An 18,599-nucleotide genomic window follows, 5' to 3' on the forward strand; every position below is an offset into this window, starting at 1 on the left:
TTTTTCGAAATTGGAAAATTTTATTTGTCTCCATAGAGTTAACACAGGGATGGCGGCCAGTTTAAATTTTAAATATTCTTAAATCTTGTGTTATTTGTTTCTCTAGTACCAAAATTTGAATGGTGACTCCCGATTTTTATTCTTGATTTTGAAAGAGAATGGTTGAAAGATTCCTTAAGGAAAGTTTGAGCAAAAGTTTAAGTCTTTCACTTTTGAGGCGCATACTACCTTGAGACTCATGGGAGAGAGTTGAGCATCGATCAAGCCACCATTTTGTTTTGTATAAAACTGGTGACTCTGCCATATAACTAGCATAACTGTCATGTGAAAACTTTTATTGCATCATCGCTACATCATACTGTCACTGGGTCTTTCTTTCTAGATTTTATCTATTTTTTGCATTGTCAATGCAAGAAGACATTAAACTATTGATCATTAAACAAGTTTATAACTCTGAAAGATACTGAGGAAAAGATATCATTTTAAAGTGTGTAACGATCTTTAAAATCGTAAAATAAATGCATCAATGATTTTATACATCACAAGTTTTTACCTTGGAAGGGCAAAATTAATTCTTGTTGCTATAGAGCTGTACCTGTTGAGTGTATGCTGAACGATATAAAATGCACACTTTTTGGTTTTACTCAGTAAACAAATTATGGTTTTGCAAAGAGTCTGTGTATCAGTATGTCCTGATACGTAAAGGTGAAATGTACAAGGTTCAGGGACATGGATGACTGCACTTAAAATGTTCAAACGCCAATTCCCTATAAAAAAACTTTCCAAACTCACCACCTATAAAAATGGGTGGAGAATGGGTATTAAAAAGGAAAGAATTAAAGCACAAGCCTTGTGCACACAATTACTCACTTAGTAACTTGTCTTGTTGGGCAACCATACCCTTCAGCTGGTTGAGGTCTTCTTTGCCAATATCTTGTTCCAGCATGACTTGTTCCATTCCGTTTCTTCTTTGCGTTCAGCTCCTTGCTGGCCACTTCTTGACGGTTCAGCGCATCCATGTACTCCTGCTGTTCCTTGGCCATCTGTTGATCAAACTGTACCTGCGTCATCATCTGACGCACTGTTGTGTTCTGGCCCAGTTGTACTACGTCTTGGTACTCTTTCTTACTGTGGACAAAATGAAAATTTAGAGATAATGTGAATATTAGATGAGATGGATAGATAATACCGGTAAGATAGATGTAGATAGACAGATAAGGTAAGATAGACGAATAAATCGATAAAAATAAGTAGGCAGATTGAGTAAAAGATGTGTAGATAATAAACAGGAAATGATTATGAGAGAGAGAGAGAGAGAGAGAGAGAGAGAGAGAGAGAGAGAGAGAGAGAGAGCAGCGAGAGCAGTGAGAGCGAGATAGACAGACAGACAGAGACAGAGACAGAGACAGATAGACAGAGACAAACAGATAGAGACAGACAGACAGATAGAGACAGAGACAGACAGACAGAGAGACAGAGAGACAGACATACAGACATACAGACAGACAGAGGTTGATAAAGAAAGAAAAGGGATGCTTGATAGAATTACATGTCTATTGTTCTTTATTATTTTACAACGGATTCAACAATATTTTATAAGAGAAAGTGTGATGTGCAGTTGGCATACATGTAAGGTAACCTGCTGGATTGCAGATAAACATACATGTAAGAGTGGACAATCTGTTATGGAAATCAGAAGTAGAAACAGGCACTTCTGAAAAACACTGGACCGTATCCTCATTATCTAAACAAGTCAGGTTTTCTCAGGGGCCTCAAATGTTACCTTACAAAATGAGGACACCCTAGGATTATCTTGATTGGTAAAATTGTTATGTATGGGCCCAGTGTTGTTCAGTTTTCCTGTATAAAAAACATTTTGAATACTGTACTTATGAAGCAGCAAGGAGTCAGATTTCAACATGCAGTCAGTGATTCTTCATCAGAAGCTATCTACGGTATATATCATCACTCTGTAGATCAAGGATATGATGTGGCCAGTGTTTTATGACACTGGGTAGAAAGAGTGATAATGAAACTATAGAAGTTTAATAGGAGAGATTATAAATAAGTTGATTATTATAGAATGGACCAAAATTGGCTTTACATTTGGAGCTGATGTGTTTTTATAAGAAACTATGTGGAAACGTCTGATTTAAAAAACATAGAGATGTGTAGTAGAGGTACACACGCATCAAACATTAGAAATTTTTTATTTGGAGAGTCATACTGATGGAAAAGGTATAATTATGAGAAAAAATATGTATTCTTTTGTATATGAGAAAATGAATGACATACGAAAACACATGGACAGGGAGAAGCAAGATTCACCAAACTGTGTACACTAGTCACCTGGAGAATTATGGAGATTTAAATTCTTGGAACAATATCATTGAAATAAATTTTACAAAAAAAATGTAAAAACATGTTTTCAGGCTTATCTTACATATATTACACTAACACTCAAAAATTTCACAATAAACCAAGCAACAAAGAAGCGTTAGTCTGAAGTCTTGAAATACTTGATCATGGAATTATCAATTAATGATTTAGACAGGAAGATCTTATGCTAGATTTAATGAATAGTTGCATAGGAACATTTTGGAAAATAGACGTTTCTTCACCTCTGTCCTTGTAATATTTGTGCCACACTTTTTGGTCTAAATACATAATGATGTTAAAAAAAATGGAAAAAATAAAAGACTTTTATGAACAAGAATTAATTTGTCAAGCAAGGTATACATGTTTATAATTTTTGATAATTTTTACCCAAAATAAATAATTTATTATTCACAAAAAAATAAAAAAATACTGCCAATGATATAGGTATCTGTGCATTCCTTGCTATAAATATTAAATAAATAAATAAATAAATAAATAATGCAATGTTTGCAAAAAATATCAGAATGCATTCAAATAGAGCTGTTGATAATGATGCTAACTTAAAAAAATTTTTTTTGTTGTGACAAAAAGCTTGAACCTAATCCATGATGTCAGTGTGACACCCAAAGACAAACTACATAGCTGCAAGCCCTGATCATTTTGTTTCCACTCAGAAGTGAATTTTGCAGACACATTTGTCAACAAATAAACTGATGCTCACTGTCTCCTGAAACTCTATAATTTTTTGAATTAGTTAAAATCAAGTTGGCTGAAAGGTCACACTGTCTGATGGTTATACTGTACATCATTGTGCCACCACATCGGATATTTTCTAGAATTCTCTTCATTTCAATTGCTCTTAAATACTATGTCATAAAAAAAGGATTTCATAGATAAAGTACTATTTTACAATAGAATTACTACAATGTGAACTTCAGCTAGCCAATGTCATCGGGAAGTTATGACATATTTGTTGTTTTATAACTGGTCATGCTTTAAAAATGATCAAGGTAGTTGAGGTGTCATGATGGTAAATTCAACATTGAAATGAAATGAGATTAACATTCAGTTAATTGTAATGTGCATAGAACAAGGAAATACAGTGATGTGATTATGTGAAAAACAGTTACTAGAGGTGGTTTTATCAATATCAGAGCAGCATGTTTGAGTTCATTACACTCCAAATGAAATAACCTTCTCACATATGTCAAAACAGCTCTACACAAAAACTCTACTGTCATATGGTGTTCATGTGTGCCAGGATTTTTTCACAAAAACTGAAAAAAACTCTGTGTGCATGTATCTTTTCCAAAGAATGGACTGCCACAAGGATTTCTGATAGGTTGGTTTACTTAATAACCACAATTATTTGTATTCATATAGCCTCCATCTCCCCTCAAAACCCCCCTCATATTTCAGTATGAACTCTTCTTTCCCATATAACTTCATATCAATCAGAATAGGGTTGAAATATTGGACCATGGATTATTATCGGCACTTAATACAAGATGCCACCATATCATGAAATCTAATGGATTTAATTTGATCCGACAATGAGGGCTAAGTCAATCGTAACCTGAGATTGTGTTGTAAACATGATTTAAATATCATGTAAAAACTACCATAAACTAATCCAATGACATGGAATATGATATTGTCTATAATGTCAACATACTCAGTGGTGTATCAGAAAAGTATAATGGCATTCCATGAGAAGCAAATGTGTTTTTTACATATATTAAATAATTAATATATATATATATATATATATATATATATATATATATACACATAGTGATATATTCAAGGGAAATACCATTCTTTTGGGACCAAATATTTATTCTTAAACTGGGCTATGTTTGACCTAGATTAGTGGGATTTAATACCTGACTGAGTATTCTAATTATCTGAAAACTAATGGGTACTATAAAAATTCTAAACAATTTTCTTCAACAGAAATGGCAGTTTGTGTCTGCTACTATGTGTTCCAGAACTGGGTCAGAGGTCAACGTGTGATAAAATCTTACTTCACTTGATCAATTTGAATTATTTTTCTGGCTTTGAAATCTTATTCACACATGCCCTTCTATTTTTCTCTCGGTTTCAAATTCATCAAATGGTGAAACTTTCATTGATTGTTTGCTTTCAAAACTTTCTTCAGGGAAATCAACAAATTATTTCTAAAAACATCTCAAGTAAATAATTGTGTAATGCATCCATCATTCATGTAGAGCTGAAATAATTTAATAATTTCAAGTTACATGCCAAAGGATTCAAACAACATTTGATCCTATTGTCTTAAGATCAACCAAATTTTCATCATATAAATCAGTGGTGCCTCATCTACACTTGATGAAATTTCTTCTACTAATTTTTTTTGAAATATTCAAAATTGTGTAATTAAGAGTTCTATGGTCATTACTGGTGTAAATTTCTTGCCAATTTTGTATATGAAATACTTCTAGATAAGTATTTATTGCTGAATGCATAATAAATGAGAACAAATATTTACATGTCATTTCAATTATTATAGTGATCACAATAATGCTGACAAAAAGCCTGAAGATATTTGAGATTTTGCACTGATTTCTGTGCTATCTGATGACACAACACGATCAACTCACATATTTCTTACCATGTACAATGTCTATCAGATTCTTGGAAATTATTATGAGCTCAAATAGATTTTCTCCATACCCACGTATCATACATTGCCATTAATTTTGATGTCAAAAATCCCTGGACTTGATGGCAAAAATTGGCTTTTCTAAAGTACAGGTGATGGCAAGGTGATAATAACAATTGTTACTGTCTGTGAAATCAGTCAGGTGTAGCATGCAATACTTTCGGATCCATTTGAGATGAAAGACTTCTTTCTTGCATTATCAAACTACATTAGAGGTCATCAGATTGAGGACAAAATACAGCAAATCACCCCAAGGTTCTATTTTCCATTTTTCAATAACAAATTGATTCCTAGTTGCTTAGCGACATAGCTGTATGCTTTTGTGTGCCATTACAATTTATAGGAAAAGTCTCACATTTTGAAAAACAACCCAGAAAATTGCAAGTGATGGGCAATGACAGTGATCAATCCAATCTTCTGTTGAATTGATTTTTCCCGCCTATTATATAGAATAGCATCAGTTTATTTGATCAAACTGATTGATGGTTGACTGTCAAAACAGACAACAAGTCATCAATGACACCCTCTGTTACTTTCAATAACATTCAATTCTCTTGGGATAAAAAAAAAATCGTACTATACTGAACTGGCATATTGTGAGACATTATGCAATTTCCTTTTCATCAAAAATTTCTCCAGTTAACAACATTTAGTTTAGCAACACATTTCAACACTGATATAAACATATGGAGAGTTTTGCAGGCATGTTTTTTTAAATTATCATACAAATTAGTTGTCATCAATAATTCCCAGAAGTATGTTTTCAGTCTGTCTGATACAAAAAACACCATTCTTTTTCACCCATCCTGGTAACTGCACTGTAGCAAGCTGTTATCAAGAAAAAAATGTCAGTCTTCCTTAATGCCTTTATTATATTATCACACCGCATTCCACTTTACCACACAAATCAACACTACATAACATCACGGTGGTCCTGGCTTCTTTTCAAAAGAGGTTTTTATGCTGATGTAACCATGGTGACGATATGGCTAAATGAACCAACATCTATGTCAGTGGCAACATTGTCATTGTCATCTTTTTATGACATCATCGGTAATCTCTCACAAGTACATCTTTCCTGTACGTCACTATGGTGCACCCTGATCAGTTCTAACCTCAGCTTTCATCACAGCTAGCTCAGCGTTTTCTTCATAATTCAGACTACTTCTGCACTGATCTAGATTATCAAAGCCTGTATATTATGTCACCAAAAAATTATTACCAAATTGCAACCAGCAACATTCAATCATGTAAACCTCACCTACAAGACACTGGAAAAATAGATTTATGATGCTTGAATAGAAATATTTTGCCTTTGGAAAATACAGGTATACCTGTTGCCATGGCAATGTGCCTTGTCATACTCGATAGATTTCATAGTCAAAATCCCAGCAAATTTCTTTTCACATCTCTGTCAATGCAGGGTTCTCAAAGTGTCTTTGATAATTCATTGTCAGTAGAAAGCCACTCTGAGAGATTTACTATGCCTTCAAGCTGTTACAAGAAAACGGTGATTATCATACCTTCCCTGCAGACAATACTGTCGCTGTGTCTTGTCTGAAAAAGTACCTCGCTCGATCAGCAAACCACAGTATTGTATACTTAACTGACAAGCATACATTATCACTGTTGTTATGGACTTTGATAAACACTTTCTCTTGCTTTCGACTACAGACACACTTAACCACTATGATCAGTTGAAATTTAAATTTATAATATTTTACATTTCTACAGATGAATAACACATTTTTCTGACAATTTGCAAAAAACCCTATTCCTAGGAGATAATTTAAGGGATATCACTGTCATAACACTTATTTTACGAAAGTGGCCTATATATATACTTGTCAATATATATTTTAAAATGATTTACAAAATAACTCTACAGGACAAAATGTAAGTGCAATTTTAATGGTATTACAATATACCGAACTGTATAGAACAGCAGTCAGATATTTAATATTTACCACCTGGTATAAACAAATGTTATAATAATTGTAATCAGCATTATCATTATAACATACACACACACACACACACACACATACACACACGCACACACACAGACATATATATGTGTGTATATGTACATATAAGTATATAAGTGTGTGTGCATATATATCTATATATATATAATATATATATATATATATATATATATATATATATATATATATATATATATATATATATATATATATATATATATATATATATATATATATATATATATATATAAATGGTGATAACTGGGAGGGCACATTGTATACATTTTGTGTATATATATATATATATATATATATATATATATATATATTATACCAGTATATATATATATATATATATATATATATATATATATATAATATACCAGTATATATACTATATTATATATATCATATATATATATATATATATATATATATATATATATATATATATATATATATATATATATATATATATATATATATATATATATATATACAGACCCGCCAGAAAGTATTTACGCACCTCAAAAATAAACATTTGGCAAAAAATATAACTCAAAAAATCGCACCTATGTGACTTATTTCCAAAAATAATTGATTAGCAGAAGGTTTAACCCATTTTAATCAATGCAGACCTGTTGTTGGACGTTGAATACAGACGTACGGCGAGTGTTTTCAAGATAGCGAAATTTCCTATGGAAATTTCAACGGCGACGCACTCATTTGCATATCATTTGCATATAATTAACTTTGACGCCAAAGTCCATGCGGTTAAATTTCTTCCATTCATATTCAAATATCGACCAAACAGGGTTTTTTAAATATAATTCTGATTAAATTTTGGGGCGGCAAAATCTGCCAGACTTGCTTATGAATATTGTGATAGAGGTCGTCGGAGGTTACTGTATAATTTCTGTTTGTAAACATTGCGTGACTGAAACATGCCAAAAGTTCGCGAACTTCCGCAATATATGAAAGCACAAATATCTAGGCACTTCATACTCAGGGTGTCAAAAACCGGGAAATCGCAAGGCAGCTGGGCATATCTGAAGGCAGTGTAAGATACAACGTCAAAAAACTGTCGCAACACGGTACCATGGCCAACGTACAACGGTCTGGACGCCCAAGGCTAACAACTGAACGGGAAGACAGAATGTTGGTGAGGTCGAGTCTGGCTGACAGGTTCGAGACGGCCCGCGAACTCCGTGCGAAATTTCATGAGGACACCGGGAAACTCTTGAGTTTGAGTACAGTGAAATCACGGCTTTACAGAGGAGCTAGCCTTCGTGGATGTGTTGCAAAGAAAAAGCCGAAATTGCAACCCCGGCACATCGCAGCACAATTACAATTCGCCAGACGTCATGTGAACTGGACACCGGCTAAGTGGTCCCGTGTTATATGGACCGACGAGTCGAAATTTACGATATTCCGAAGTCGCGGGAGAGTTTACGTTCGACGGCGACCTGGCGAGGTGCACGAAATACACTGCATCAATCCAAATGTCAAGTTTGGTGGTGGTAGCGTCATGGTCTGGGGGTGTTTCTCGGCTGCTGGTGTTGGCTCGGTTGTTCGTGTTGAGAACACCATGAATCGCTGGAATTATTTAGACATACTTCAAAACGAAATGCTACCGTCGGCACTCAGACTTGTTGGGCCTGATTTCATATTTCAACAGGATAATGCTCCCGTACATACTGCTTTGGATGTGAAAGCATTTCTACAAAACCCCCAAGATTACGGCTATCCATTTGGCGATTTTACAACTTTGGATTGGCCGGCCCAGTCTCCGGATTTGAGTCCAATCGAAAATCTATGGGAATTGATCGATTTGGAAGTGCATTCTCGTCCGATACACAGCCAAACTGGCTACGAGAGGTCATCCAGCGAAGGGGTGGACATACCCATTATTGACAGTTGGTACGAACGTTCGATTGACCTCATTAATATTCATGTTCTTTAGCGTTGTTGTTCCCATAGAGAATCGAACGATTTTCAGACTATCAGATACAGCTCTTTTCATGCCGTGATTTTCTTGCCTTGCGTTGTTCTAAGATCAAAGATTTTACGATTTTTGTCTTTCATTTGTCACCTATTTACGAAATATAGTTTAATTTTTCCTGAAAACTTTGTACAGTGTGTGCTATTTATTACTTTCGAAACTTTTTCACTGTTGAACCTAGGTGCGTAAATACTTTCTGGCGGGTCTATATATATATATATATATATATATATATATATATATATATATATATATATATATATATATATATATATATATATATATATATATATATATATATATATATATGTGTGTGTGTGTGTCTGTGCATGCATGAGCACATGTATGTGTGCATGCATGTGAGTGTGTACATGCATCTATCCAATAAGTCCTGATGAATTGATGTATCAACTTTTAATGATTAACACTTAATATCTCTCTCACTCGTTTTGTCAGCGTATGATGTGATATCCTTTACACATGATCTGCAGCCTATGTTTCTCCATTGGTTTTTGTTGCATACTATTATATATTGACCTGTAAGCAGTCAATATTTGGCACAGGTGGTCGATAAACAAAAACTGTACTTACGTTTGAGCTGCTAACTGTTGCAAATGCTGTTCAGCGTTCTTGATCTCCACTTGAAGCTGGTGGATCTCTTCTGCTTTCACCCCGTAACTTCTGCCGACCCCCTTCGACTCCAACTTCTGGATTTCCTTTTCCAGTTCCAGCCATTTCTTCAGGAGATCTTCATTAACTTCCACAGGTTCAGGCTGAAATCCAGGGTATTGAAAATCAGACTGTGATTGATGGGCGGTTGTCTATACTTGACATATATCCACTTCAGATACTCTGTACAACAATTCATCATGCTGTATAAATTTGCATATCCTGCATAAATTTGCATATGCATAATTGCACATAAACAAAATGACAGAAAGGACTAAAACCAGATTTTAAAATGAAATTTCAAAAATCCATGTTTCATAAAAAAATTACCTCTTTGTGTCGCTTAATTTAAAATGTGTGAAGAACAAATAAGTAAGGCAGTACCAAACGCATGTATTTCAAAAATTGGTGATATGGAATCTATATAATTAATATTAAGAATTTGAAATGACTTGCTTTGTTGACTACATAATCAATCAAGTGATTTATAATATTCAAAATACGATTATCATGCATATGCCAAAAATATATTATCATTTTTAAAAGAAACAACAAATAAAAGAGTCTATCACCTAAAATGCACCAGAGAATAATTTTAAGAACCTGATACAACAAAATCTTTGATTTGCATAAATGACTTTTTCTTGATAAGTGAAAAGGGTTATGATTTCTCATGTTATATCATAGACAGTAGAGGGGCTTGCCCCCTCTACTGTCTATTACGGTTATAATGCAGCTTTTTCCCTTTTTTCCCTTCATCAAACCAGAATGACCTCTGATGTTAGAGGGGGGGGGGAGTTGAGAGGACAGAGGAGATATGTCCCAAGGTAACTGCCGAGGCGTACCCAGGTATATCAACATAAATACATGAATATGAAATCTACTGCCTGGATGTCACTGCTTTCACAAGATTACCCAAAATGCACTGTATCATGTTATGTTTATAACCAATATGACAGTGAGTGGTAGATAAACAAAATATCAGGGAGAAAGAACTGTATTTTCTTCTTTTCTGCTTGAGTAATCTTGAATTTAGCTCGCTGAGGTCTTCCTTTGCCCTGCCATTTGACTTTAATGATTAAATAAATATTAAATCAACGGAAAAAATCAATAATTTTGTAGCAGGGTAAATTTACATTGTACCGATAAGATAGATAGATTTGTGTCATTTGCATGATGGTTTCCATGGTGACAAAATTCTTAGTAAATAAGACAGAACAAATGATTCATTTATGGGTAACAGTTGCAGGTAATAAGGATGACATAACTACAGTACCTTTGGAAAAATTATGAATCTGATATGTGTATGATCATTCTTGAATTCCCAGAGTGTGATCTTAATTCATCATTGAAAAAATGGGTCAGACCCTAGGACTGAGGTTTACGAAAAAAAAAGCACTACGTTTGTTGAACAGCCTGTCTGTTTACACACGACTTTGTTATTTGTTCATGAATTAATATTGACCAAACAATGATTTTGATATGTCATGAATAGAGCATTAATACCAGTGTGAAAAGATGTGATTTGACCTTCCATAGCACCCAATTTACACCTATATATGACACACGACACACATGATTTGCACCTGCACATTTCTGCTGTCATGATTTGTCACCTCATGTGAATTTTTTCCCGAAAGAACATTGTTCTTATTATTTCAAGAACTAGTTTTTGAATGATGTTCAAATACACTGCACTGCACTACAGATTTATGAGAATTGTGATATTATTTAGACTCAATATTTGTAAAAAGACACTGTTTTTAATTTTCAATACATATGTATCTAGCAGACTACATTTTTGTTCACAGAATTTTACTTGATGGAATACGATAGCTACAGAGTGGTCATATATCTCAGAAGGATCATACCGGGAGTTTCTTGGCTTTTTCATGTCTATTTTCAGGACAGATTTCTTTAAATATGACCCTTGCAACAACTGTGATAGAGATATCACTGTGGCAACTGTACAAATTTATTGAAACTGAACAAATAAGTATATCAATTAGATAAATATGAATCTGACTGGAATAAAAGAAATTGTTCTCATCCATCTGAGTACATCAAATGAACAGAGCAATAGCCACAGAAATGTTTCACATTATGAATTTTTAAACATTTTCTTTTTAATGTTTTATGCTCAAAATTAAACCTCAGGGGAAAATCTCCATGCACTTCATAACGCTGGTAATAATATACTCTGTGTATTATATATTCTTTTCTATATTTAATGGAAGCATACTGCCAAGATTTGCCCTCTGAGCTTGCTGTACTGTAGACTTGTGAGTCTTTTTATCTTTGGACCCTTGAAAATTTTTTACACGTTTAGTATAGGGTTGACTTTACGGAAATTTCAAGAAATCTCCTGGTTTGGACTGACATAGTTCAGAATTCACTTTCAAATTGGCAGAAATTTGCTTCTGAGAGTACAGTAGCATTTTTGTGAGGTTTCCACTTGCATTTCACATGTCATAACCATGGAAACAGCATCACTTAATGTCAGAAAATCAAGCCAGTGAGATAATCATACAAAGTTCCCTGTATTTCTTGCAAATGCTGTGAGCGACTTTAAGATCAGAACAAGCAAGATTGTGTCACCATTATTTTATCAATTATTGAGTTATTGAGATATGTCAATAATGTTCAAGGACAATTTTGTAAAAAAAAATTACTGTTGAAAATTTGTTTTTCACAAGTTTCAATAAAAAGTGCATTTTCCACATTATTACGGCTTATTCATTGTGCAGGAAAATACATTACACAAATACAAAATTGTTTATTCCTAGCTCAATTATGAAATATGACAGCTTTAATGTGACATGTTCACATTTCATCATTTTCAAACAAACAGCTCTGCAGTAGATTTTTAAAATGTTTTTATCAATAACTGATATGGGCATTTCACTTCTACTCTCTATGTTGGCATTCAATCATAAAACTGTTCGCCACAATAACTTCTTTTATTGACATAAATCAAACCAAAGTTTTTGTTTATTTTTCTTTGTCTTTTTGCACATTTCCTTCTCCGACTTGTTTGAAGCTAAATTGCCAATAAATCTTTAACAAAAAGGATACCGCTATTGTTGTTGACATTTTGAAAACTGTAAAAACCTATAGGCAAGTATCATTTACAAAATATACATCAATGAGTGCTTTTACGAGGAATGTTTAAAATAATTGCAAACAATACAGGCAACATTTGGAATAGAATAAGTCATATGCCTACTGTTTTCTTCAAAAATTACAATATTACACAAACTCTGTTCCGATTTAAGTAAAGTTTTGGTCTGTGAGCATGGACATCCAAGATTGCTAACTTTAGACAAAGGAAATATATTTACATGTGAAAACACATGAAAACAGAAGGACAACTTCAAGATTATATGGATATGTATCATGATACTGGAAAATAAATATTTGTCAAACTATCCTTTTGAATTAATCTAATAATTTATGACTAACTCTCCGACATAATGCGGAATGACAACATCAAGATTATACGAATATGGATAATGATATTGGAAAATAAATGTTTGTCAAACTATCACTATAAATTATTCTAAAATTTAATAATCACTAACTTTTCTATATTATTAATAATATTTCCATGAAAACAAGGCTGTTCTCTTGTGAAATATATGTTCTCATACAGGTATAATATCTGACCAAATTCAAAAGCTTATTTTGAGTATCTTCCATCCAGTGTTAAATTTTTGATGATTTTACTTCTAGGCCACATGAATCAAAGATTATGGTCCTCTTATGTCTTCGGTTTGAATGAAGGACACATAAAACAATCAAGTGTCAAGTAACATATATGGCATATTTTCAGACAATGAAAACATGGATAGTTGCTGGTGCTGAATAAAGCAAAGGTCAAGTGGGAGCTTGTCCACCAGCCTCGTATTTTTAGATAAATAAGGATAAATATAAGCTCTTTTTGGTATTTATATATAAAACCAAATATTGAGCTAATAAAACTGTGGAGTTAGAGGCGTGTAACAACAAACTATACATACGAATTATTAAAGTTCATGGACAAGACCATCTCAAATGGTGGTTTACCTCTTGCAAGAAAATGGTGGTTATTTTTAGAGATTGGACTTTTGAGGTACATGGGAAGAATTACCTTTGTTGGGATAATGAGTGTAAAAATACATAAATATAAACCCACCTCTTCATCATCGTCATCATCTTCCACCTGGTTGGCTGGCTTTGGTGGGCTGGCATTCTGTGATTGCTGAGGAGGTACTGATGCTACTGGACGATGTGCAGACTGCATTGTTACATCATTCCTTGGCTGTGATACCTCTGCCGACGCAGCACACCCCATGATTGGCCTGCTTTGGAACGATTCAAAAAGTTTGTACTCAGAGGGGAGAAAACGCAAATGATTTCATGGGAACTGCAGGTACAGTACGTGGGCTGTGCATGCCTTTCAAGTAACTGCCTATGGTACCCATTCTCGTGTCATAAATCACACTCACAGAGTTTTCTAAACACAACAACTAACAACAGAATTGGCTAAATGGACTGATTTATTGAAAGATTGCAAAATCTCAGTTGGTTTACCTTGCTTATTTTGTTTGTCTCTTTCACTAGAAACAGGCCACAAAACAAATTAGTTATTGCACAATGCTAAAGCCCTTCACACATAAACTTGGTTTAATACAAACAGCAGCAAAGACCAGATTCCCACAAAATTATTTGTACCACATGACCAGAGATCTGTAGTGGCTGCCTCTGAGGATAAATAGGGAATTTTAATCTAAAACCCTCCCCCATCTATGGCACATAATAACTTTTTCAGCCTTGTAAATTCCAAAGCCTGGCGGAATAACCCCATTCAAACCCTATTGCAAAGCTAAAGTTGCTGGAAGGATAGATGTATGTATTTCCTACAAAATACCTTTACAAAGTTTTCTTTTACAATCCACAAAATCAAAGTCATGACAATTTCCTGGTTTTCCAATCATATATCTGTAAATGTATGTTTATAAAAGCTCTATAGCAAAATTCTTAGCAATTTCTTCCTGCTTTTCATAAGATGAAAATCAACAAATTTCTGGATTCAATATCATTAAATTCCTGGATTCAGTACCATTAAATTCCTGGATTCAGTATAATTAAATTCCTGGAATCAGCATCATTTCTATTAGCCTCTTAATAACCAGGGTTGCATTTAACCCTGTCACCCCTATGCTATTGTGTAAAAGTCCACCTTCACCCTATTGAAAATAATGAGAATGTACCACAATCAGGTTGTGAAAAGGTTAAGACTTGCTGTTTCTCACGCTGTACATTGTATGACTCCAAGGCATATGGGTATGTCAAAATAAGCAATAAAACTATATCACCATCACGCATCTGATCTACCTGGCTTGCTAATTGCAGGAAAGGTCGGACCTACGTCATGGGAAATGGCAATGTAAGATTGACACTTTGAAGTAACGTGGGATTCCTTGTCACATTCCACTGTTACTGAGTAGATATTACGCTGTACGTGTGCGTCGTCACATTGCATCCTTGTCCTGGGTACACGTCAAAAATTTGTCACAGATTATTTGCCATACCCATATGGAAGAATATAAAATGTACAGTATGATGAATGCCATTATCATCATTTTAGTTCTCACAACCAGAAAATTTCTTTCTAATCTCTCAATAGCATTATCTACACATGATAGCCATGAAACGTCTAAATATCTGAATAAGAATATCATGAGATTTCAATGATCAAATCTCGGTCATTATAACGATGTTAAACTGCTTCACAAAAGTGACAAAACAATTTCCTGGGTTTTTTTAAGTACTTATAGCTACCGGTATATTGATGCAATGTTAAATATATTTCATCTCCATAGTGCATGATATTGTAGTGACGGGGTAACTTGCTATCATTTCATTTGTGATCACTTAATTTATGGTTTGATTGTGAATGATGATTAGCAGTGAAAAATAACCAACGCAAATTTGCTAGCACTTCTGTGACTTAATTGCTGGCATTTGGTAAACCAGCCCTCTTTATGGCAATATAGGCCAATAATGTTACTGGTGGCTCTTATAGTGTGAACAACTTGCAATTTCATCAAACAATAGGATTTTGCAGGGTCCATGATAAATTTTGGTAATTACATTTGTAAAAAATAGAAACTTGATTCCACTTTTGGTTATGCAGCTTCAAACCTGAATGGGGTTTGATGTTGCCATCTGAACAAAACAGCTCATTATTATCTTCATTTCAGGCCATTGGTGCATACAATAAAAAAAAAAAAACAGGAAAAGTATAACATTGAAGTAAACATAAAGCTGAAAAGAGTCATAAATACAAAAAAGTAAAACACTAATAAAAAACTAACCTACGACATCGCTTAAAAAAGCTACAGTGGAAAAGTTATACAAACGAGTAATTTTCCTTTTTATCGATAGCATAGCCATTTACACTACTATAATATATTATAATGAGAAAAGCTGAGAAATATGTATAACTTTGTGAAAATTGTACTTTTTGTCTTTTAGAGTCTGAATGTTTTCCAAATATGATATTTGTTTGATGCATCCTATTCTCATTGCATTTCGTGTGTGGTCTTCAACAGATTTTGTCTTGTATTCACCATGTCATCCTTGTCCAAGGGGGCTTGGGGGGGGGGATGTGTGTGTGGGATTCTTGGAAATACCCTCTTTCTTGAGAACACAGGAATGACACTCTGTTGGCAGCCATGACAAGGAAATGTACTACAATTATGCCGAGGTATTTTATACAACAACCAGTGCAGTAAGTCACCAGCCTTGACAACATGATGATGCAATAATTTTCAGACTTCTGTGGCACAGGTATTAGATTTTTTTATGTATTTCAAGTTTCTTAATAAACTGTTTTAAATATCTTCTTTATCATGACTGAGTATTTAGCAACCACCTGAAGTTGACATACTTGGTAGCCCGTCGGAAACCTCAGTTTGCTGAAAATCATATTTAGTGAGAAGCTGCACCAGAAACCGTCATGGTGTCATCAAGAAGCAGTTCGCTTAAGGTAGTATGCACCTCGAAAGTGAAAGACTAATAAACTTTTGCTCAAACTTTCCTAAATAAAGCTTTCAACCATCCTCTTACCAAATCAACAATAAAAATCAGGGGTCACTGTGCAAAGTTTGGAAGTAGCGAAACAAAGTACTTAACATCTCCTGATATTTCAAATTCAAAATGGCCGCCAACCCTGTGTTAAATCTATGGGGAAAAATAAAATCTTGGATTTTTGAAATACTAAGACAATAAAAGTTTTTTTCTCTCCTAGAGCTTTAAAATGAGCCCCCACACGTGATAGATCAGAAAAGAATTGTAGAAATTTGAGAGTCCGAACGTCTGTCCCTGAGGCACGTTCTTCCTTAAAATAATATTTTCAGCAATTTTTATGGTTATTACTGTATTACAGTTACACTACTGATAGCATATCACCTGCAAAAATTATTTATTTCATAATTCTGTGAATGAATTTGGATTCCTATATGTGGTGCGTGCACTTTGGATTTTTTTCATCGTTATTTGGAATATTATAGAGGCACCACCACAGTGCTGTCACACGATACGCTATGCAGAACCACAATGACAACGACGACTGATGGTGATTATTGAGCTCGGGAAAGACTCTCCCTTTTCTCCGTGATTTCAGGATCGATGAACAACAGACAACGAAATAGGCGAAAAGTGCGCTAATGACGAGCGAGGTAGACAAAATTGCATCGGGTCGTAATTTATCAAAAATTTCTGCTTGCTTTTCTGAGAACAGAAGCACCTGTTGTAACGGGGGCGGGGGTCAAGAAAAATATCGTTTCGCGTTTTTAGGTCATTGACGTGTCTGAGGAAACCATCAATATCCTGGAACATGCTTAGAGAAATTCGCTCGTTTCGTGGAACATGGAATACATATATTTTTATGCGCTGGTCTTCGGGAGACCATGCTGTAGATTCCCTACTAAAAACTAGAGAATTTCAACGCGAAGTTACACCGTTTACACGTTGCTCGTTCAGTTCTTTTTGCCATCGACGACAACCCAACAACCCAAACCGCTGCAACAACTTGACGTGAAGTGAAGTTGTGCTATCGAAGACAACAACAATTCTTGTCAGCCAACGGCATCTGCGAACTTTTACTGCCAATGTGAAGAATACTCAATGTTCGAATTATCGAAAATGAGTGATAAATACTCACCAATTTCTGTAAATGTTCAGCAATCAGTGCAAATTCAAGCGAAAGCTCACTACACTTCCAAGTGTACGCACGGCTTTCCTACCATGGAAAGCCCTTATTTGCATATGAATTGATGACGTCGGCTCACTATAGCAATGGGCATAAACAGTCAAACGCAGCTTAGGCCCTCAATGTGCTGTGGTGCTGCCTCGAGACTTTCACCGTCACGCGCTTTGTGTAAAGGGCATGTATGTTTAAGAAGTAAATAGTGACCGTCCAAACTGTATTATACACGTAATACAACTACTGTACCGGTCGATATGGTACACAAATAGAAACAATTACGCAACCGTAGACGACCTTCCCGGAGACAAAAATACTGATCATTTGCTGGTAATTGACTGACACCTGACATATATACCTTCCCCAGCATAAATTGCAAGAAAGCATAATGAAAGAAGTCGATAGGTATGGAGGGACAGTGATTTGTCAGCAAATATAAACCCTTTGGGAAGGTATGAACCTGTGATGAAGGGCCTCCTAGTATGAAATTAATAATGTGGTTTTACTGTACCATTGGAATAAAAATGTAAAAATTTGCCATTCTATGCCTATATCATGTCAAATGAACTGAACAACTGACAGATTCATAAAAATTGATTGATTTCGTTGTCAGCTATGCAGCAG

The 18,599-nt window shown here is 34.5% G+C and overlaps 1 protein-coding gene across 1 annotated transcript in view; it reads right to left on the reverse strand.

Annotated features, from left to right (window-relative positions):
* LOC139116983 (uncharacterized) overlaps positions 1–17,988 on the reverse strand; it is a 26,058-nt gene extending 8,070 nt beyond the window's left edge. Inside the window, exons 1-4 of the mRNA XM_070679765.1 lie at positions 17,934–17,988; positions 13,899–14,064; positions 9,647–9,828; positions 871–1,128 (exon numbers count right to left, since the gene is read on the reverse strand). Coding sequence (XP_070535866.1) covers positions 871–958 — 88 coding nt within the window. The 5' untranslated portion in view covers positions 959–1,128; positions 9,647–9,828; positions 13,899–14,064; positions 17,934–17,988. The remainder of the gene's footprint in view (positions 1–870; positions 1,129–9,646; positions 9,829–13,898; positions 14,065–17,933) is intronic.
* Positions 17,989–18,599: the final 611 nt, after the last annotated feature.

This window comes from Ptychodera flava, chromosome 18 (genome assembly GCF_041260155.1).
Source record: "Ptychodera flava strain L36383 chromosome 18, AS_Pfla_20210202, whole genome shotgun sequence".
NCBI classification, from domain to species: Eukaryota; Metazoa; Hemichordata; class Enteropneusta; family Ptychoderidae; genus Ptychodera; species Ptychodera flava.